This window comes from Eretmochelys imbricata, chromosome 8 (genome assembly GCF_965152235.1).
Source record: "Eretmochelys imbricata isolate rEreImb1 chromosome 8, rEreImb1.hap1, whole genome shotgun sequence".
NCBI classification, from domain to species: Eukaryota; Metazoa; Chordata; order Testudines; family Cheloniidae; genus Eretmochelys; species Eretmochelys imbricata.
This window is the reverse complement of record NC_135579.1, coordinates 44,364,805-44,387,906: the sequence shown is the minus strand read 5'-3', so window position 1 is coordinate 44,387,906 and position 23,102 is coordinate 44,364,805. Positions and strand designations below refer to the sequence as shown.

The 23,102-nt window shown below is 47.8% G+C and overlaps 1 protein-coding gene across 1 annotated transcript in view; it reads right to left on the bottom strand.

The window, feature by feature from the left end:
* The window catches only part of NOTCH2 (notch receptor 2), a 131,068-nt gene that overhangs the window by 83,341 nt on the left and 24,625 nt on the right, over positions 1–23,102 (bottom strand). The window contains exons 3-5 of the mRNA XM_077823724.1: positions 15,310–15,569; positions 14,171–14,506; positions 6,429–6,551 (exon numbers count right to left, since the gene is read on the bottom strand). Coding sequence (XP_077679850.1) covers positions 6,429–6,551; positions 14,171–14,506; positions 15,310–15,569 — 719 coding nt within the window. The remainder of the gene's footprint in view (positions 1–6,428; positions 6,552–14,170; positions 14,507–15,309; positions 15,570–23,102) is intronic.

Below are 23,102 nucleotides of genomic sequence, written 5' to 3'. Positions count from 1 at the left end.
GCCCCAACAAGGCAGAGTGGCCTCTTCAGTGGACTATTACTAAGTGTCATGAGAGGGGTCAAAAGGATACCCCATAAATCTAAGGCTCAGGAGGACCCCCAAATCAGCTTAAAGCTTGCAGATGCTATAGGTCAAAACAAATCTTTTAAGGTCTGCAGCGTGGGGCAAGCATGAGAGCTCAAAAGGTTCACTCGCGTTCTCCCACTAAGTGCCTCCCTCATGCCCTCCAAGGCCCCTGCTCTCTCCAGTTCTGTGCTCTGCAGGTCTCCTGCAGGTTAGGGCTAGGAGAGGCAGCCACTCTTCAAACATGAATTATTTTCCTCCACTCTTTTCGTAAGCTTGGACATAGAGAAAAGTGTTACAAGTCACGCTGTGGGACACCTCACTCGCTGATGTGTTTTCACTTAAAAACAAATTTTCTGATTAAGTTCAATTTTGGTGGAAAGTTATTTGCCATTTACAAGCCTCCTTTATGACTGTTTACAATGAGGCTGATTATCTGTACCAGGAAAAAAGCTAGAAAGATTTTATGAAACCTTCAGTCTCCAGCAGCCAAATTCCCTACCTTACGCTTGCCTGAGCTGCTGATCCAGAGATTTTCGTATTTAAAAAACTTTAATATGGCCTAATCTAGTGTACAGCTTTGAAGATTACTAGATCTCATAGGAAAGTACAATTAAGCTTTGTTTGTTTGTTTTTTAAGGAGCAAATCGCATTAGAGGTCCACAAGAGTACAAGAAGCCTGTGTTTAGGGTCATAATTCATGGACAATTTGTAGGAAAAATTCTACATTGGCTCCAGATGTAGTCTACTAGTTTTGCAGCTGTTTCTTTACTGGTGGATTTTGAAGTGGGGGCAAAATTACATTTAATTAAAAGTCAGTTGCAAACTAAGGAGTGGCTGGTACCGCACCATAATCACACTGATGCATTTACCTAGCCCTGGTCTACACTACGAGTTTAGGTCAGATTTAGCAGCATTAGATCGGTTTAGCCCTGCACCCGTCCACACTACGAAGCCATTTTTTCCGACTTTAAGGGATCTTAAAACCGGTTTCTGTACTCCTCCACGACGAGTGGATAAACGCTGAAATCAACCTCGCTGGGTCGAATTTGGGGTAGTGTGGACGCAATTTGACAGTATTGGCCTCTGGGAGCTATCCCAGAGTGCTCCATTGTGACTGCTCTGGACAGCACTCTCAACTCAGATGCACTGGCCAGGTAGAAAGGAAAAGCCCAGTGAACTTTTGAATTTCATTTCCTGTTTGGCCAGTGTGGTGAGCTCATCAGCAGAGGTGACTATGCAGAGCTCTTCAGCACAGGTGACCATGGAGTCCCAAAATCGCAAAAGAGCTCCACCATGGACCAAACGGGAGGTACTGGATCTGATCGCTGTATGGGGAGATGAATCCGTGCTATCAAAACTCTGTTCCAAAAGACGAAATACCAAAATATTTGAAAAAATCTCCAAGGGCACAAGGACAGAGGCTATCACAGGGACCCGCAGCAGTGCCGAGTGAAACTTAAGGAGCTTAGGCAAGCCTACCAAAAAACCCAAGAGGCAAATGCCCGCTTGGGGTCAGAACCCCAGACATGCCACTTCTATGATGAGCTGCATGCAATTCTAGAGGGTGCCCCTACCACTGCCCCACCCCTGTACTTGGACTCCTGCAAGGGGAGAGTCTCACGCAACAGGGATGAGGATTTTGGGGACGAGGAAAATGACGAGGAGCGGGAGGTTGAAGATAGCGCACACCAGACAAGCGGAGAAACCATTCTCCCTGACAGCCAGGAATTGTTTATCACCTTGGAGCCAATATCCTCCCAACCCGGGCTCCTAAACCTTGAAGGCAGAGAAGGCAGCTCGGGTGAGTGTACCTTTGTAAATATAATACACGGTTTAAAAGCAAGCGTGTTTAATGATTAATTTGCCCTGAAGACTTGGGATGCATTCGCAGCCAGTACAGCTATTGGAAAAGTCTGTTAACGTGTATGGGGATGGAGTGGAAATCCTCCAGGGACATCTCAATGAAGCTCTCCTGGATGGATTCCCAAAGCCTTTGCAAAAGGTTTCTGGGGAGGGCAGCTTTATTCCATCCTCCACGGTAGGACACTTTACCACGGCAGGCCAGCAGCACGTAGTCTGGAATTATTGCATAACAAAGCATGGCAGCGTATGGTCCCAGTGTTTGCTGGCCTTTCTGCAACATCCGTTCTCTGTGTTATCCTCAGGAGAATGATCTCATTCATGGTCACCTGGCTGAAATAGGGGAATTTTATTAAGAGGACATTCAGAGGTGGCCGTTCCTGCTGGGCTGTTTGCCTGTGGCTGAACAGAAATCATCCCCGCTGTTAGCCACGCGGTGGGGGGATGGGTGAAGCAATCATCCCAGAGAATTCAGTGTGTGTGGGGTAAGGGGGCGGGCAGTAGTTGGGTTTGTGCTGCAAGTTAACCAGAAAACCGCAGCCCCTTCTTTTAAATGGCCAAGCCATTTTAAAGGGCAAACCCAATGGGTGCTTGGTATGTGAAATTAGGGTGCTGCTGTTTGAAACTGTTCCCACATGTTAGGAAAGTTAAAGAAGCCAAAAGACTGTGGCTTACCATGTCTGCCTGCAAGCCAAATTCTGTTGCCCGCCAGCCCTGCGTGTGTGATCTCACACCATACCGGCAGGACCTCGATATAAGAGGCAAAATTCGACCTTGTAAAGAAACCACACATGCTATGTAATGTTAACAGCTTGGTTCACCATGAAAGAATCCACCCATTGTTCTCTAAAATCTCTTTTAAAGTCTCTTTTTAAAGATGACTAATCTCCCTTTTTTCCCCACCCGCAGCTGCAAATGTTTCAACGCTCCCCCTATCATCTCAGTCCCAGAGGGTATCAAAGATTAGAAGTAAAGAAAAAAACACACACACAATGAAATGTTCTCTGAGCTCATGCAGGCCTCCCACACTGGAAGAGCCCAGCACAATGCGTTGCGGGAGACAATATCAGAGTCCAGGAAAGCACAAAATGAATGCAAGGACAGGAGGGATGAGCAAGAGGAGAGGAGGGATGAGCGAGAGGAGAGGAGGCGTCAGCATGATGAAAGGAGGCAGGATGCAATGCTGAGGCTACTGGAGGATCAAACTGATATGTTCCGGCATATGGTTGAGGTGGAGGAAAGGCAGCAGGAGCACAGACCACCGCTGCAGCCCCTGTGTAACCAACCACCTTCCTCCCCAAGTTCCATAGCCTCCTCACCCAGATACCCAAGAATGCGGTGGGGGGGACCTCTAGGCACCCAACCACTCCACCGCAGAGGACTGCCCAAGCAACAGAAAGCTGGCATTCAATAAGTTTTGAAGTGCAGTGTGGCCTTGTCCTTCCCTCCTCTTCCCGGTGCTTCCCTCGTCCCCCACCCCTCCCGGGCTACCTTGGCAGTTATCTCCCCATTTGTGTGATGAATTAATAAAGAATGCATGAATTTGAAACAATGACGACTTTATTGCCTCTGCAAGTGCTGATCAAAGGAGGGAGGGGAGGGCAGTTGGCTTACAGAGAAGTAGAGTGAACCAAGGGGGCGGGTTTTCATCAAGAAACAAACAGAACTTTCACACCGTAGCCTGGCCAGTCACGAAACTGGTTTTCAAAGCTTCTCTGATGCGCAGCACACCTGCTGTGCTCTTCTAACCGCCCTGGTGTCTGGCTATGTGTAATCAGCGGCCAGGCGATTTGCCTTAACCTCCCACGCCGCCATAAACGTCTCCCACTTTACTCTCACAGAGATTGTGGAGCACACAGCAAGCAGTAATAACAATGGGAATATTGGTTTCACGGAGATCTGAGTCCGTAAACTGCGCCAGCGCGCTTTTAAACATCCAAATGCACACTCTACCACCATTCTGCACTTGCTCAGCCTATAGTTGAACAGCTCCTGACTACTGTCCAGGGTGCTTGTGTATGGCTTCATGAGCCAGGGCAAAAAGGGGTAGCCTGGGTCCCCAAGGATAACTATAGGCATTTCAACATCCTCAACAGTTATTTTCTGGTCTGGAAAGTAAGTCCCTTGCTGCAGCCGTTCCCACAGACCAGAGTTCCTAAAGACGTGAGCGTCATGTACCTTTCCCAGCCATCCCACGTCCCTTGTGATCTACCAGTGCTTGCAGCACCATTGAAAAGTACCCCTTGCGGTTTAAGTACTGGTTGCCTTGGTGGTCTGGTCCCAAGATAGGGATATGCGTTCCGTCTATCGCCCCACTGCAGTTAGGGAATCCCATTGCAACAAAGCTATCCACTATGACCTGCACATTTCCCAGAGTCACTACCCTTGATAGCAGCAGCTCAGTGATCGCGTTGGCTACTTGCATCACAGCAGCCCCCACAGTAGACTTGTCCACTCCAAATTGATTCCCGACTGACCGGTAGCTGTCTGGCGTTGCAAGCTTCCACAGGGCTACCGCCACTTGCTTGTGAACTGTGAGGTCTGCTCTCATCTTGGTATTCTGGCACTTCAGGGCAGGGGAAAGCAAGTCACAAAGTTCCATGAAAGTGCCCTTACGCATACGAAAGTTTCGCAGCCATTGGGAATCGTCCCAGACCTGCAACACTATGCGGTCCCACCAGTCTGTGCTTGTTTCCAGGGCCCAGAATCGGCATTCCACAGCATGAGCCTGCCCCAATGCCACCAGGATGGCCACACTGCTGGGGCCCGTACTTTGAGAGAAGTCTGTGTCCATGTCCTCATCACTCTCCTCACCGCGCTACCGTCGCCTACTCACCTGCTTTTGCAGGTTCTGGTTCTGCATATACTGCTGGATAACGCGCGTGGTGTTTAGAGCGGTCACAACTGCTGCGGTGATCTGAGCGAGCTCCATGCTTGCCGTGGTATGGTGTGAGCAGGAGAGCAGAGTGCCAGCAGAAGCGGCGGGTGCATGACAATGCTGACAGCAATATGGCGCCCGCACGGAAAAAGGCGCGAAACGATTGTCGGCTGTTGCTTTCACGTAGGGAGGGAGGGGTAGGCTGGCAGCAGACGGTGCTGCTGGCTGGGAGAGCTATCCCTCTGGCAATATTCCAGGTAGGACTGAATCTCCATTAGACAAAACTTAAAGAAGAGAATGACCTGAGTCACTCCCATTTATGTGCAGGCGCCCCGACAGACTTTACCGAGGTCCGCTGGGGCACCCATGTCCGCCCAGGTGCCCCCGACACACCTCATTGAGATCTGCCAGGAGCACCCATGTCTGCCCAGGTGCCCCGACTGACCTGACCAAGGCTGGCCAGAGCACCCAGGAGACGATGAGGACGGCTACTAGTCACACTACACTATCTGCTGCCACAAGGCAATGAGCTGCTGCTGTGTAGCAATGCAGTCCCACGTCTGCCAGCACCCAGGAGACATATGGTGATGGTGAGCTGAGCGGGTTCCATGCTTGCCATGGTATGGCACCTGCACGGGTAACCTATGAAAAAAAGGCACGAAACGATTGTCTGCCGTTGCTTTCACGGAGGGAAGGAGGGAATGGGGGCCTGACGACATATACCCATACCACCCGCGACAGTGTTTTTTGCCCCATCAGGCATTGGGATCTCAAGCCAGAATTCCAATGGGCAGTGGAGACTGCGGGAACTGTGGGATAGCTACCCACAGTGCAACACTCCGGAAGTTGAAACTAGCCTCAGTACTGTGGACGAACTCTGCTGACTTAATAGTCTTAATGGTTTTAAGTGGAAACACACACAATCGACTGTATAAAATCACTTTCTAAAAATTCGACTTCTATAAATTCAACCTAATTTCGTAGTGTAGACATACCCTTAGTTTTGCTCTTTATGAAGGCCAGAATCATCCTACCATTCAACAAGACAGCATGTCCTGTAGGCTGCTCTCTTACATCTTGTACAATATTTTCCTGACCACCACACAACTTTGTACACGGTACAGTTGCATTTTTATGCAGCTGTGGAATGTGTGCTATAGCTGTACAGTGACAGCATCCTGCAGCAGTCACACAGGCACAATCCAAGTGAAGATTCAGTCACATGTATTTGGTGCAATTATTTTTTTGTTTTATATTTATTTAATGCTTGTGAAAGTCTCAATGGGTGTCAAGCCATAGAAAAGAAATGGCATAGCAGGAGTAACATACGATTCCTATATATTCTCTCTCTCTTTCCCCTCACCAATATACCTTATCCCTGATCTGTTGGGACCACCACCCAGTGGTAAAATGGGAACTAATCCTCCATTGTTGAGGTGGCTTTGATGTGGTCACCATCCGCTAAGAATGTCACTGACACTCACCATCACAGGCTACTCAGCAGGTGTTAACAGCTTTCAGACACTCCCACCCTAAACTAGATTTAAACTGGTGAGTAAAAGCTTTTGCATCGCAGTCCTATGAGCCACTGAGCCCCAACAGAAATATGTTACACAGTACCTACCTGTCCACTGTGGGAGGCAGTGGCAGTTGTAAGTGTTCACACCATCCACACAAATCCCACCGTTCTGGCAATTATGATTTGGGCAGTCATCAATATTCTGCTCGCAGGTGCTTCCTTCAAAGCCTGGCCAAATTTGAAACATATGAGACTGAAATTATTTTCAGGGGTCCGTTAAAGAGGATTACCTGTCTGTGTGAACTGGTGTTTAACATGCTTTTCCTGTTGGTCTAGCTCCCTGCTGCACAATGGAGCAGCAGTCTGAACCAAGACTTGTCAGTAACAATATTCTGCCATTACTGAGCCCAAAGGGCTTGGACAGGTAGGTTGGCTTGTACAGGTAGGTTGGCTTGGGGGAAATGGGCCGGACCAAGCAACAAGAACATATCCCAGGAGTTATGAACATCAGCAGTTTAACTGGCCCCATTCTAGGCAGTACCTGGTGGCTGGTCCCCTGCTATCTTTCTCTGTTCTTTTTATAGACTTCCCTGTTGCCTTAATGGAAACATGCTGCAGCAGCTGTTAGTGCCTCTTGATAATACCCGGCTCCCAGGTGTGTCTACTTGGATTAGCTTCATCTCACCCAACCTATAAACTAAATCCTGAAAGAAGAACTACTCCTCAATAAAAACTCAGGTAGCCTCTTAAAGTCTGCAACCACCTTCCCAACCCTTGCCCCCTCTGGTCTTTACAGTTATAGGGCTCGCAGCTGGCCTCTGCAAACAACAATACTTACGTAACATGGCATGCACATGAATGGCTTGTTCTCTTCATTTTTATAAACCTTTCCTGTTTTCCATTTTAGTTTCTCTCACTAGCTATTCCCTTTCCTTTTGGCTGGTTTGGCTCATTCTTCCTCCCTTCCCCTATATTTAGTTGCTTTTTATGTTCCAGGCCAGTGCAGAATAGCCTTCCTGCTTGCGGACTCCTTCCTGCTTGTATTCTCTCCCCAGTCTTACCCACCTGTACCCTCCTCAATTTGATTTTCATGCCCTGACCACTTAGGGTGCCTGAAGAACCCAAGGCACTTCTCATAGGAAGCTATCCTTGTACCCCGGCCAAACTCCAACTCACTTACATCACGCCTCCTTAAAATCACCCTGCAGTTTCTGTTGGATAAGGCATTCTTCACTTCTTGTACTAAAGGAGGCTGCATTTCAATGTGGTTGGAGTGAACAATTCCAGAATATATAGCTTGTAAATCAGATTAGTCTCTGAGGATTTTTGGATTATTACAATGACACAACTCCTTCATCCAGAGCATGAACTCTTCCCCTCGAGTGTCAGTGTTCTGTTGTGGACACCTCAGAGCTAGATTAGAGAGGTGTAGCTCTGATGCCAGCTCTGCAGCAGTGCCTCCCTGTATCTGATAGAAGGCTCCCAAGAAGTGATGGTCATGGGCTCCCCCACCTCACAGACTTCAGAGCATGGTGAACATTAGATCAAATAAATCCCAAAACTGAACAGGTTTCACAAGTGTACTCACAGGACCAGGCATCTAAGACACATTGGAACAGGGGCGGCCAACCTGTGGCTCCGGAGCTGCATGCAGCTCTTCAGAGGTTAATATGTGGCTCCTTGCCTAGGCACTGATTTCGGGGCTGAAGATATACATGCTAACTTCCAATGTGCTGGGGGGTGCTCACTGCTCAACCCCCTACTCTGCCCCAAGCCCTGCCCCCACTCCACCCCTTCCCCCAAGGCCCCTGCTCCTTCCCCTGAGCCTGCCATGCCCTTGCTCCTTCCCCCTCCCCCATCCTGCACACGTGAAACAGCTGATTGTGGTGGGTGGGGGGAGGAGGCGCTGATTGGGGGGGGCTGTCGGCAGGGAGGAGGGGCTGGGGAGCGGATGGGGCACTGCTGACATATTACTGAGGCTCTTTGGCAATGTACATTGGTAAATTCTGGCTCCTCAGGCTCAGGTTGGCCACCTCTGCATTGGAGAGTCAGGACAACCTGCTTTTGAGTTCGAGGTCGCACAGAAATTAGGCTGTTTGGAAAAGTTTTCCAACCCCTGATTTTTCCAGTTGTCTCATCTCATAAATACTGAGTGCACCCCCAAACTTCCCCAGGTAAAATTATTTTGTAAGAAGACAAGATCATTGTGCACATGCTGCACTCATGCAACCAACATGAGCAGCAAACACGCCCAGGACCATCAGCTCCAAAAGCTAAAGTGCCAGCCCCCAGAGCTAATGAGGAACTTTCATTGGCTTTGGTGACATTAGGACTTTCCCCGTTCTCTAACAGGCAAGGCCCAGAGGAGAACTGTACATTTAGCAATTCCACTGTACCTCATATGAATTTCAGGTGCTTTGATGTGTGTGTAAAATTAAAGAGTAAAAAACACAGAAACAGAAGAAAGCTATTAAATCATGGAGCACGTCCCATGTTTGAATCCTACACTACATTTACTGTTTAGTCCTCTGGGAAATCTTGTGAGGGGAATAAATCACTATTTCCATTATACAGATAGGCAAAATGAAACCAAGGTTGAGAGTTGTATTGTAGTCCAGGGTTTCTCAATCCGTGGGTCCCAGAATGTTTCAAAGGGCTGCGTGGCAGCTCCTGTGGCTCCTTGTCCCAAGGGGCTGGCTGGGCTCACTCCCTGCTCCAGGCACTGCAACCTCTGGGGTCCCAACTCCACTCTGGTTTGGCCCAGTCGTCATGACAATGGGAGTCCGGGTAGGCAAGATTTGAGTCAGTGGCCCTGCAATCCCATGAACCAGGTCACAACTCCACTCACACAAATTTGGTCCTGTCAGCGGGGCGGGGCCAAACCTGAGCAGTGCTGCAACCCCAGAGGTTGCAACACCTGGAGCAGAGAGCCAAACCCAGCCAGCCTCACAGCACAGGAGCTGCAGGAGCCCGGACTATGGGTGGGGTGAGTGCCGGGCAGGACCCAACTCTGCCAGTGGATAGAATACAACTGAAACCACCCCAAGGCCTCCACCTCCAGACTATTTACTGGGTTGTGACAGGCCATAAACATTTACAAATGGGTCCTGAGCCAAAAAAGGTTGAGAACCACTGATCTAGCAGATTAGAAATCTATCTAGCAAACAGATAGCAGCCTCAGAAGCAATTTAAGCAGGTATTGCTACACTCGGATAAAATGGGGCCCAACCAAGTCCCATTCACCCCAGCACTTTCCAGGCCAAACCTATGTAGGGGAAACCCTGCTTTGGGGGCACTAGGACAATGTGGCAACTCCTCTCCCCAGGGCCACATGGCTGTGGGGAAGAAAGTGCAGGGAGGAGCCAGCTACAGACCAAAGCCAGTAGAGCAGCTGCAGAAGCAGGGGACATCAGACATAGAGGTCTATTTTCTACAGGATTGACTGGACATTGCTGTGCAGACTGGCTGTTCGCTCCAATCCCCTCTTCCTTCGTCTTTTCATCTCAGCCTGTCTCCACTCCTGCCCTTCATATCTCCCCACCTCTTTTTGTTTAGCAAATCTCCTCACTAAACCTCAACCCCAAAAAAGTTAAAAGAAAAACTGTGGAAGTAACCGGATGTTTGCAGGCCACCACACTGATCACTATGCTTGTATGTTATCCTCTCCCCCCACCCTTTGTCTGGTCTATGGAGATGGTAAATGCTTCAGGGCAGAGATTGTGTACTATTGCTGTCTGTACAGTGCCTAGGACAATGGGGCCCTGTCCTTGGCTGGCCCTTGGCACTACCACAATTAACAGTGACCCTAGTTCTCATAGTTGACTTGCCAAAGGCAACGCTGCAAGTGACTTCTGTGCTTCAGTTTCTTCATAGGAAAATACTGATATCCACATCTGCCTGACTTGCAGAGGGTTTGTGAGGTCTAAGTAAATAACACCTGCAGAATACTACTAAGAGCAGCCAGTGGAAGAGGAAAAAGAATAATTTACCAACTACTGGGTTCTGTCCTTGCATTTATTTGTTGATGCCAGCAACACAGGACAACAATCATTAGGGAAGCTGCATGTCAGTTAGATCAATACAGCAACTCAGCATAAAACGAAAGTACTGTGTGCACTTTATGAAGCTTGTGCCAACTTCAAACAGGCATTACAAGCAGTGCATAGCATCCTAAATATTTTTAAAGCACACATCTCCTGGTACACATTTCCTAAAGCACGCACATGTCAGGTACTGTTTTGAGCAATGCAGTGCGTAAAAAGTGTATGGAAATGGCTTTGAATAGAAACCACCAGCCTCAACCACCAAGCTTAGTCAAAAGCCCCAGGCACCTTACCAAGGACAGCAGATCAAAATGAATGTGAAGCATGAAGGGTCACACTCTTGTGGAGTTCCAGCTCCAAAAATGCAAGTGGTCAAGTTTTTTGGTAACTTCTGATCTCCCAAATGCCCCATCCAATTTTCTTTATTTCAATCCTTATAAAATTCAGCTGAAACTTTAGTAGTGTGATTTTTATGCCTATTTCAGGCTGTATACACTCAGCAATACTGTGGCTGAATTTGTAGCGGAACTCACCTCTTGCTGCAGAATTGTCCTAAAGTTCAGCTTTAATTGTTAAAAGGTTGCACACCCCGTTCTAGCACAAGGCACTGATTTCTAGCCCTTCTGGTCAAGGTGCATGTTTGAAGTTCTCAGCTTGTAAAACAATGCATTTATGCCTGCCTGAGTCTGCCACAAGTCTGAATTAATGCAGAGGAGCAAACTGCCCCCATTCATGTCATTCAGGGCCCCATGGACTGACAATGCAGCTACAACACTTAGTATTTTTCCAAGATGCCACAGAATTCATTATTTTGCTGCATCCAGACACCTGATGTTTTCTGTCTCCCTGCTCTGTTGGGACCAGCCTGCAGCTGGGTACATACTCAGGTGGCTAGCCAAAGCCACTTCCCATGCTGCTGCTGCCACACTGCTATCTTTCACATGCTAGCTTGAGTGGAGCTAGCCCGTCTGTCTACTCTCACTGGGAAGTATGTTCCCAACGGCTGTGTAAACATACCTTTAGAGAGATTAGTGTCTACCAATACCATAAGAAAAGCCCTGCATCACACCAGGCAGGATAGACCATTCTATTTAATATGCCTTTTCTATCACATTTCTAGGATGTTCTGGTTTAAATAAAGAGCAGTTTGAGGCCACAGTTGTATGACATGGTACGAAGCGCTAACAAACCCATGAAGTTATTTCCTCTTTCTACAAGGTATTCCAGTTCTCACACACAGTCTGTTCTAGTCTGACAGATTCTTTCCTGGACAAGCTCTTGGAATTCCCTAGGGTTCTTATCTTAGTAAATTGGTAATTATTGTGATGGATAACAATGAATAGTCACTTTCCCAGCCACGAACTTCCTCTATTGACTTGTTTAACATTCTGTTGCCAAGTCAACTCCTTATTTGTCAGATATTTACAGCTATAAAACTCATTCTCACCACAATTAAAAGGAGTTTAAAATGCTGCAAGTTAAACATCTCTCATAAGTGTAATTTACTAAAACTGACTGACCTGAGAAACTTTCCATCTGTTTAGAATTAGGGATTGTCTACACAGCTTTTATACCAATTTGACTAAAACTGGAGAAGAACTTACTTAGTTAAACTGGTACAACCTCTGGTGTGGATGAAATTATACCAGTATAAGAAGTGTTTACACTGGCATAGCTTTTGGTAAATTTACCTCTAGAATGCAGGAATTTCCCTTGATTTCAGCTATGTGACTTAAGTAATTGCAACATTTGGATTATATAAACACACACACATGAGTTGGGAACCTAAAAGTTTTACAATCAACTATACTGTGCATTCAGAGTAGCTGCATCACTGAAGAGAATACTATTGACACCACTGTAACTGCTCAGCCATTACTCCTTGTTTTCAAGCCTTTCTAGCTTCTCCCTCAATTCTCCATTGGTGCCTCACACTCTTCTGCTGGCCCCTTTCCCTCCCGCTCCTCCCACCAGAAGGGGTCAGAATTCAGGCCACCAGGAATCATCTCCCAAAACATCAGGACGTTTCTTGGTGCCTTAGTTGCACTGGGGTGAGGAATGCCGGGATGCTTTTGCCTTCACCTGGGCAGTCAGTGGAAGTACCCTGGCTCACCAACCTTTTTTTCCCTTTTGATTTTTTTTAAATGGGAAGTTTTGTAAACCAAGTTACAACAACACAACACTGCCAATTTAGACATGAATGTCAGTCAGGACATACAAAGGAAAGGCTCTCAGAGCAACAAGAACTCACCCACACTGTACATGTTGTGTAATGAGACACATTAACAGTAACTATCAAAATGATATGTGGGTGCACTACTCTGGTAACTATGTTGTCATTTCCTGACTATATTTAAGGTCCAGATTTTAACCAGAGAACACTGGTCTGCAGGGAAAAGGTGCAAGGCGCTCCCATCCAACCTTGCGTCCCTGCAAGAAAGGGTAACTTCACTCATGTGAGCAGAGCAGTCCCATTGGTTTTGCAGGATCAGGGCCTTAGAACTTCTTGTTCTCTGTTTTCCTCTGCAATGGTTCTATCACAGAGGTGGGCAAACTACGGCCCGTGGGACCATCTTGCCCGCCCTTGAGCTCCCAGCTGGGGAGGCTAGCCCCCAGCCCCTCCCCTGCTGTCCCCTCTCTCCCGCAGCCTCAGCTCGCCGCGCCGCCAGCGCTCTGGCCCACTGCTCCTGCCAGGCAGCGCAGCTGGCTTTGGCCAGGCGGCAGGGCTGCGAGCTCCTGCTGCTCTGAGCTGCATGGTAAGGGGCGGGGAGCGGGGGTAGGACAAGGGGCAGAGGGTCCCGGGGGGCAGTCAGGGGACGGAGAGCAGGGGGCGGTTAGATGGGGCGGAGGTTCTGGGGGGGCAGTCACGGGACTCGGAACGGTGTGGGGGTTGGATAGGCATGGGAGCCCTGAGGGGCCTGTCAGGGGGTGTGTGTGTGGATAGGGGTCGGGGCAGTCAGGGGACAGGGAGGGGGGAGGGGGATTGGATAAGGGTCCGGGGGGGGGCAGTTAGGGATGGGGGATCCCAGGAGGGGGCGGTCAGGGGACAAGGAGCGGGGGAGGGTGTTGGATGGGTCAGGGGTTCTGAGAGGGGCAGTCAGGGGCGGGAAGTGGGAGGGGGAAGATAGGGGGTGGGCACCAGGCTGTTTGGGGAGGCACAGCCTTCCCTACCTATCCCTCCATACAGTTTTGCAACCCTCATGAGGCCCTCGGGCCAAAAAGTTTGCTCACCCCTATTCTAGCACAAGGCATAACAAAACATTGGGCACCACAGAGGTCAAATAGCTCCAGTTCAAGGAACTGAAGCTTCACTGATGAAGCCTGCAGAGCCTGCTAACCATAAACGAAATCTTTCTTTAAAAAAAGAGGGAAATTAAAAGGCAATAGGTTAACATGAAAGCAACACTAGGCTGAGAAATCAAGCTGTCTCAGACGTCGGTAAATTTGAGCAATTTTTTTCTTCAATAATATTAACTGACATATTCAGCCTTTTCACCTGGGCCCCAGAACCCACCCATGTTTTCTTACCATGACCCTTCCAGTCCTGTGATCTTTAACCCCTTTCTCCTTCCCTATCACTAGGAGACTCCTCCCCTTTCATATTAGGAAACAGTGAGCCCACGCAACTAAGCCTTCATCTCAGCTCCCTTCCTTATCCAAACTTATGTTCCTTTTGTCCTAGCCCCCACATCACTCCAATATTGTAGGAGGACCATATATCAGAAATAACCAAAACTTAAGTGCTTGATTTCCCAGCTTCACCACTGCATTCCAGCTGGGTTTTGGGAAGGACTAAGTATTTACCTGGCAGACAGTTACACTCATAGGTAAAGTCATTGGTTTGATGACATGTCCCTCCATTCATACATGGCGATGGTGAACATGGCACATAGGTGCTCTCACAGCGATGTCCTCTAAAGCCTGGCTTGCACTGGCATTGGTAAGAACCGAGCAAATTGTGACAAGTTCCACCGTGTTGGCATTGTCCTGGTATGGCACATTCATTTACATCCATCTCACACTTTGGGCCAATATAGCCTGCTGGGCAGGTGCAGGAGAACCCACTTCCAGATGTGATGCACGTACTTCCATTGGCACATGGCTGAGACACACAAGCATCAATCCACTGGCAGTCCTTTCCTGTAGGACCAAGACATGTGTGAACTTCTGTCAATCAGAAATTGTTTGGATGGAAGATGTAGACTTCTCTCCCTCCATCCCCATGACACCCCAAAGCTGAGATGTCTTTCTGCACACACCAGCTGTGTACTCTACCATGTTACAGTTAGATCTAAAATACAAGCATTTCCCATTGCAACCACCAATTTGATTTAGTTCTAACCTGTTTAGGTGGGAGCTGCAAGATAGAGAACCCTACGATTTATGAGAAGTAATCAATGAGCTGGAATGATACTGCACTGCTGACATTTACTCTCCTCTCCCACCTGGTCTTCAAGGATAAAAACAGGATTCTGAATCTCCCCTTGACACAGAATTAAGCTTCCCTACAGAAAGCTGTTGCTGACTAAAGTTGCTCATTTAGCTGTTCTTGGAGCTTGCCTACATGGGGCAGTTATTCTGGAATAAGATACAGCATGAATTTAAAGTGCAATAGCTATTCTGGAATAACTCCTGATATACACAATCTCTTCCAGAATAGCTGTTGAGGTCAGTTTCCCCACTTGACAAGCCCTAAGAGATTAAAATACATTCGTATTTTTAAAGTGTTGCTACGAAGGATGAGAGGCCCAAAATTTGGCTTTTAAAAAAAAAACACCAAAATCTTTTCATGCTATATCTCCTAGCTCTCATTTCCAGTGCAGAAGCTATTAGTTTGACAGCATATTAGGGCAACACTAGAACATTTTTAAGAGGGTACATCCAGCTTAAAGGTACTTCAAATGGGAGGGGGGATGACTAAGGACACAATTACAAAGTCCCACCTGTGTAACCTGGTGGACAGACACACTCATATGTGTCCTGGAGAAGCAGTTGGCAGGTCCCTCCATTTAAGCAGGGGTGAGACACAAAGCAGATGTGCGATTCAGAGTATCTGCAGTCCTCTCCTGTGAATCCTAGAGCACATTTACAAGTGGCTTTTCCGACCACAGATGTGATTTCACAAGTTCCTCCATTCTGACAGGTATGGCTTTCACAAGGGTTTCTGTACTGACAGTAGTCTCCAAGAAAACCCTCTGGACACCTACAAGAGAATGGAAATCATGATTAGCAGTGTGTTCACACTGATCCTCACAATGCAAGCTACTACTGTGAAAGGTCCCAGTACTGGCACTATTAACACCCAAAGTCTTTCCTACCTAGACAGCAACATTACAGACCCTAATGCATAGACCGTATTTGTTATTTATGGAAAGCCCTTTTGTTATTTATGACTGTCCAAACTGAGCATCCTGAAAGTATAAGGTCATAACATTAATTCATATATAAAACTTAATGAAACTCCAATTACATTTAATGAGGGGCAAAAACATTCTGTCCCACCCTCCCCGCCCCTCCATACGACTGATGGACAGACAGATACTGTCTCCCCATCCCTTCAATATTTTTAAACTTGAGTATTAGTTAATTCCATTTTGCTATACCTAATAATGTCCTCTGCAGAAGTAAACAACCAATCTGAATAACAGATATTATCCATCTCAAAACCTTTAGTGTACTTTTCCCCTTACAACACCACTGTGAAGTAGGAAAGTGCTGTTATCCCCACTACACAGATAGGGAGCTGAGGCTGTGACTTGTCAAAAGTTGAACACGAAGCCTCTAGCAACACAGGAACTGAACCTGGGTCTCCCAAGTCTCAGGCCATAGGCACCGGCTTCCTCCTTTCGCCAGGGGTGCTCAACCCCTGCCCAGCCTCAGGCCCCGTCCCACTCACTCCTTCCCCCAAGACTTCACCCCCAGCCTGCCTCTTCCAGCCCAGTTCCACCCCCACCCCCGAGCACACCCCATCCCCGCTCCCCCCCTTCAACTGGCTGCCAGTGGGTGTGAAGCGCACCCACAGAGTTCATAGAAGGTGTTCATAGAATATCAGGGTTGGAAGGGACCCCTCAGGAGGTCATCTAGTCTAACCCCCTGCTCAAAGCAGGACCAATCCCCAGCGCCTATGTCCCAGGCTAACATTTTAACCCAGGGGTAGGCAAACTACGGCCCAAGGGCCAGATATGGCCCCTCAGGGCTTTGGATCCAGCCCACAGGATGGCCACCCCTGTGGCGCTGCGGGCCCCACGCCACTCCCAGAAGCGGCCAGCACCATGTCCCTGCAGCCCCTGCGGGAGTAGGGGGCGCAGAGGGCTCCACGCGCTGCCCTCACCCGTGAGTTCCACACCCGAAGCTCTCATTGACCACGGTTCCCCATTCCCGGCCAATGGGAGCTTCGGGTGTGGAACCCACAGGTGAGGGCAGCGCGTGGAGCCCCCTGCGCCCCGCCCTCCCAGGGGTCACAGGGATGTGGTGCCGGCCACTTCAGGAAGAAGCGCGGGGCTAGAGCAGGCAGGGAGCCTGCCTTAGCGGTGCAGCACCGCTGCCACCCCGGAGCCACTCCAGCTAAGTGGCGCTGGGCCGGAACCCGCACCCCAACCCCCTGCCCTGAGCCCCCTGCCGCAGCCCTCCTGCACGCCAACCCCCTGCCCTGAGCCCCCTGCCGCAGCCCTCCTGCACCCCAACCCCCTGCCCTGAGCCCCCTCCTGTACCCCAACCCCCTGCCCTGAGCCCCCTCCTGTACCCCAACCCCCTGCCCTGAGCCCCCTGCCACACACCCCTGCATCCCAACCCCCTGCCCTAAACCCACACCACACCCCGCACCCCAATCCACTACCTTGATCCCCCTCCTGCACCCCGCATCCCTGCCCTGAGCCCCCTGCCACACCCCTCCTGCACCCCAACTCCCTACCCTGATCCCCCTGCCACACCCTGCACCCCAACCCTCTGCCCTGATCCCCCTCCTGTACCCCGAACCCTTGCCCTGAGCCCCCGCCGCACCCCTCCTGCACCCCAACCCCCTGCCCTGATACCCCTCCTGCACCCTGAAGCCCTGCCCTGAGCCCCCTGCCGCAGCCCACACCCCTCCTGCACCTCAACTCCCTACCCTGATCCCCCTCCTGCACCCCAACCCCCCACCACACCCCGCACCCCAACCCCCTGCCCTGAGCCCCCAGTACTGAGCCCCCTCCCACACTCCGCACCCCTCCCTGCACCCCAACCCCCTGCTCTGAGCCCCCTCCTGCACTCCAAACCCCCTCCTCCACCCCAACCCCTTGCCCTGAGACCCTTCCTGCACACTGCACCCTCTCCCACACCACACACTCCCTCCCGCACCCCAACCCCCTGCCCCAGCCCTACATTCATGGCCCTGCATGCAGTTTCCACATCAAAATGTGACCCTCGCGCCAAAAAGTTTGCCCACCCATGCTTTAACCACTAGACCAGGGGTTCTCAAACTGGGGGTCGGGACCCCTCAGGGGATCACGAGATTATTACATGGGGGGGTCACAAGCTGTCAGCCTTCATACCAAATCCTACTTTGCCTCCAGCATTTATAATGATGTTAAATATATTAAAAAGTGTTATAAATTTAAAACAGGGGGTCGCACTCAGAGGCTAGCTATGTGAAAGGGGTCACCAGTGCAAAAGTTTGAGAACCACTGTGCTAGACCATCTTTCTTCCATCTCTAAGAAATACAAAAATAAACTGGTACATTTAATGATAATTGGGGCAATATTATAAAGATTTATATGTGCAGAATCACTATTTCTCACTAAGCAAGACTTGTGTAAACACAGTGCTGTCAGTGCTGTAATCCATCTGCTGACTGACCTTTGGACTAGGAATTTTCAATCCATTTTGAAGCACTGAGCAGAAACTGCCATTTATTTCCTTCAGCTAAAGGAGCAACCTGCAAAATGTACATCAAATAAGCCAAAATATCAAAAACGCAGAGAAAAATGGACAGTCAATCTGCAGATTTTTCTATATTCTAGATGGTTTGATGAGGAATCAGAATATGTACATCTTGTTTAAGAGGCAACTAGGGGCATCAGACATGACACACAATACAAATATTTTAGGGATGAACTCCAGATGCTCCATTTTCCCCACTCCAGGATATGAGTAATTCCAAATTAAGTCAGCGATAGTTACTCAGATCCAGGGGAGGGAGATTCTGAGTCCAAGAAGAGTGATTAGTTCTCTAGTGAGGTTCAAGGCAAAGTATCTAGCGGCAACAGAACTGAAATCAACTGTTTACTAATTTGTTTAAAATGCACACATCTGATGGATTAAAAACTGTCTGGTCTCCAAATGCAACTGTAACCAGGGAATCATCTTCAAGCAGGTATGTTTCTGGTGTGGTTCCACATGGATCCCAGTGGCTGAAAGTTGAAGCTAGACAAATTCTGACTAGAAATAAGGGCACATTTTTTTAAATGAGAGTAATTAGCCATTGGAACAATTTACCGCGGGTCATGGTGGATTCTCCATCACCAACAATTTTTACATTAAGATTGATGTTTTTCTAAAAGTTCTGCTCCAATTCAAACATGAATTAACTCAGGGTTAACCTGTGGCCTGTGTTACACAGGAGGTCAGACTTAATTACCACAATGGTCTCTTCTTGTCTTATCATCTGTGAAAAAGCTTTGGATACATGTACAAAGAGGAACAGTTCCATGTACTATAAATAAGCAGCATTGTCCTAAACTGAAGATCTTCTCCATCCATCCCCCCAAACTAGAATTCTCCCATAACCCTCTTTAATCTACTCCTACCCTTCCACACCAGAAAAAGTCTGGGAGAACACAAAAGATTTGCAGGGTGACCCAAGGTTAACAAGTTTGGGGAAGCAAATTCTGAAATTGAGGCTCCTTCTCTGAAAATACTCTGCTTCCTTTGGGGCTGATGGCTCAAGCTCCTCAGTTGATCTGAACTGCTGTAGATGCCTAGACTTTAAGGTCTGAAGGGACTATTACGATCATCTAGCCTGATCTGCACATCACGGGCTACAGAATCCATTCCTATAATAGACCCATAGCCTCTGTCTAACTCACTGAAGTCCTCAAATCTTGACTATAAAACTTCAAGTTACAAAGAATCCACCATTTACTCTAATTCAAACCAGCAAGTGACTTGTGCCCCATGCTTCACAGGAAGGCAAAAAAATAAAATGGTCTACTCCCTGCCAACTTGACCTGGTGGAAAATTCATTCCCGACCCCAAAGATGGTGATCAGTTAGACCCTGAGCAAGTGGGTGAGACCCACCAGCCAGACACCAGGACTGCAACCAGGCTAGGTATAAATAAGTATGGAAGTAAGGAAGGTATAGAGAATGCTGATTTACTGCATAAGCATTATGAGACAATATACTCTGAGAAACAGAAGACCCTGCACACATGCCCCATCATGTCACTAGAAATGTGGATCAGTTTATGCCTGGCAACTCTGAGGACTACAGTCAAGCTGATTTGAATGCTTCTAATCCACCAGCCACTGCTGTAAATTTGGATCAGTTTCCGTGGTAATGAGGCACAGAAAGATTTGCTTTTTCAAGTTCTTTACATAAAAAGCCACTTGTCCAGAGAACAGCTTAAAATTATAGCAGCTTGTGTCAGCTCCAAAATGACAGGCTCAGAACAGGAAATAATACCCTTTCCAAACAAAAGCCACTGTTTCTCCTCAGTTTTCCATCTAACCCTCAGGAACAGTGATGGGAGCATGAAGTTGGTCCTGGCACTTTCTAGAAGCACAGGAGCTTTCTTTGTCTACTTCTGCAAGAATTTAATCATTTACTTAAGAACAAGTTTCACACATAGGCTATTTCCAATTATGATTTTTGAAAGCTACAAAGAATTTGAAGTGGAAAAATGTGTTATGGGCTGCATCAGCCCTGCAGCTGTTTATAATTAAAGCTTCTCCTTTACTCTCTCTGGGCTACTTTCCAGCACAAATACTTTAGTCAGAACTTAGTCCAACCCACTTTTTTCCTTCACAGCTCCAGTCTGCAATTGCCTACAGTGCCTTAGTGCAGGCTCTCAAAAAGTTTCACAATAGATGTTCCCCTCGCTAAACACTCTAAAGATAGTTATTCAAAAAAAAAAAAAAAAACAGCTGGAAATCCAAGGAGTTGGATTCAAACAATGCTGTCAATGCCAAAGAAACAGAACCAGCAGAACACATGGAGGCCGCTGATGCAGTTGTGCTACCAAAGTTGCTGTTTCTCCCCAATGTTGTGTTTATCCCTTCTGTGGGGTCCTTTGAAAGAAACGTCCTTTCAGTTTGAATGGCTGTTCTTCGCCAGACAGTACTACATCCATTTTTGGTACATTCACCAGCTCAGTCTATCTGACTGCAGATTACTTTAGCTAATCTTTCCAGATGTTTGGTTTTCATGGGAGTTTCCCATTCAGGCCTAAGGATATCATCTGGGGCTGCACAGGAGGAAGCATATAGTTCTAATTTGGTATGTGAAGGGAGGAATTTCCTAGAATGCTTGCACCCACTTGACACCCCCTTTGTTTTGATTGGAGGATCACTGGAGGGAAAACGCAGGCCCCACGACAAAGTTGACCCAGTTTGCAAATATTCTGGGACAGATTTTACTCGGTCTTTTCCTTTTGACTCCCATACAGACTCAGGAGGAAAAACAGGATTCTCTGGCTAGTTTATCCCTCTCTTCTTACTATTTATCTTATAAGCACTTTAGGGCAGGGACTGTCTTTTTGTTGTGTGTCTGTGCGATGTCTAGCACAGTGGGGTCCTGGTGCATGACTTGGACTCCTAGGTGCTACTGCAATACCAATAAACAAACAACAAAGGACCAGAAGTCTCTATGGTGAGACTCAGCTTTGTGTTTCCTGCCCACTTGGGCCATGGGCAGCTTTTTGTCCCCATAGCCCAACTCCAGAGAACGTTGGGAGACTAGGGAATATAGTGCCAGCTTCTTCCCCTGGATTCTAGATGGAAAGAGTGAGCACTTCTCCTTTTGAGGAGCTCCTCCCTTTCCTTCAGCCTTTAGGATTTCCTTCCAATCCCTAAAGGGATGGGGATGGGGGTAGATCAAAAATCTCATCCTGAGAGGGAAAGGCCACCCCCTATTCTGAATTCAAGTTTTAAGCGGATGTTTTCCGCTGATTGATCTGGGACTGACCCTGGCCCCTGAAAGCAGGTCCTGTGAAGACATCCACTTCAGTTCATGGAGCTCTTCTTTGTAGGCTGGGCCCTGCAGGCAGTCTGGGGCACTCTCTCTCAACCCAGGTGGTCCCTGCAGCTGGAATCTGATTGAGAAGAGCCAGCTAAGAAGGGCCTACTTGAAATAAGAGCTGGCCAAAGTGCTGGAGAAGAGGATGGGCTAAATGAATTCAGATTGGCCTGGAAACCCCTTACCACCATCCTGTTGCTCCACAGGACCCAAGCTGCTTTTAAGTCCTTCCACTGAGCTTGAAGGCAGGAGGCAGTGCAGCTTCTATCCAAGTTTTTGATTTGCATATAACCACAGAATTCAGCTTATGGTCAACATACCATCCCGCCCCAAGCAGAGGCAGGGGTAGGACATGGCATTGCACAAAACTTGGCAGCTGTGTTGGGGAGGTACCTGGCATTTGCTCAGGGCCTGGGGCTGCTGGGGAGGTTACTGTGGTGAACAGTGTGATGGCGAGCCTGTGGCTATTGTTGCATTTTTGATCTTGTGGGTTTGGCAAAAGTCAGAATTCAAAAGAGACAGAAATTGGCTAAAAGTCTTTAAAAGTTTTTTTTGGTCTATCCTCTGGTTTATGAACATGCACACCCCAACCCTCTGCCTACCCCTAAGTGCATACAAAGTGTACAAAAATGCAGGCCATTGCACAAGGCCCTGTACAAATTTAGCAAGATGCCCCCTTCTTCCACAGCATTTCTAACAGCTGCATTCATTTCACTGTCTGTTCTGAAAACTCAGGTCAGTGATACCCTGAACAATACTTTATAATTTAGGCTGTAGGCCTCTTTAGTGGAGTTCTTTGCTGTCTAGGCAAGTGCATTACTACTTTTTACAGCTTCTTTGATTTCTAACTGTGTCAATAAAATCCATTTGAGAAAAGTATTTCAGTATTTAAGAAAAGACACCTCAGAAAGAAAATTAATTCTGACCTCAGGATAGACAGAAACAGGAGGGAGGAATTTGCCTAACTACAAAGTCAAGGATAAAGGAGATTAGAAGCACCATCAAACAGTGCCATAAGAAAACTGGCACAGTGGGAACGGAGCTACCCAAAGCATATATAAACCAGTCACAAGAGCCGTATGCTTTAACAGAACATACAGGATCCAACACGGCTTTAACATCAGGCGCAAGATCTCCATCCCCACCCTGAAAGAATTAACCGCCAGAAGTTGGCCACGTTAGAGAAGACTTTTTCTAACCTAAATCCAGGTCTCTTTTTAAGCAGGACATGGACAGTACAGAATTACCATTCTGATGACAGTGGTTTCAATACTAAGCTGTCATTTTCTAGCTGCTTTGCCAAGCATTTAGACTAGTTATTTTGCTTATGAACATTTTAGTCGAACCCAATTTTTATTCAGTGTATATCTACCTATGATGTACGGGGCTTTTACTTCATCTGTCCATTTGTTCCTCACGGATAGTAATTTAAAGCTGTGGTTGTTTGCAATACATCTGGCTGGTGGTGGCTTTAACCATTTATTTGAAAAAAAAATGTATGATTTAAAGCTGTATATAACTCTTG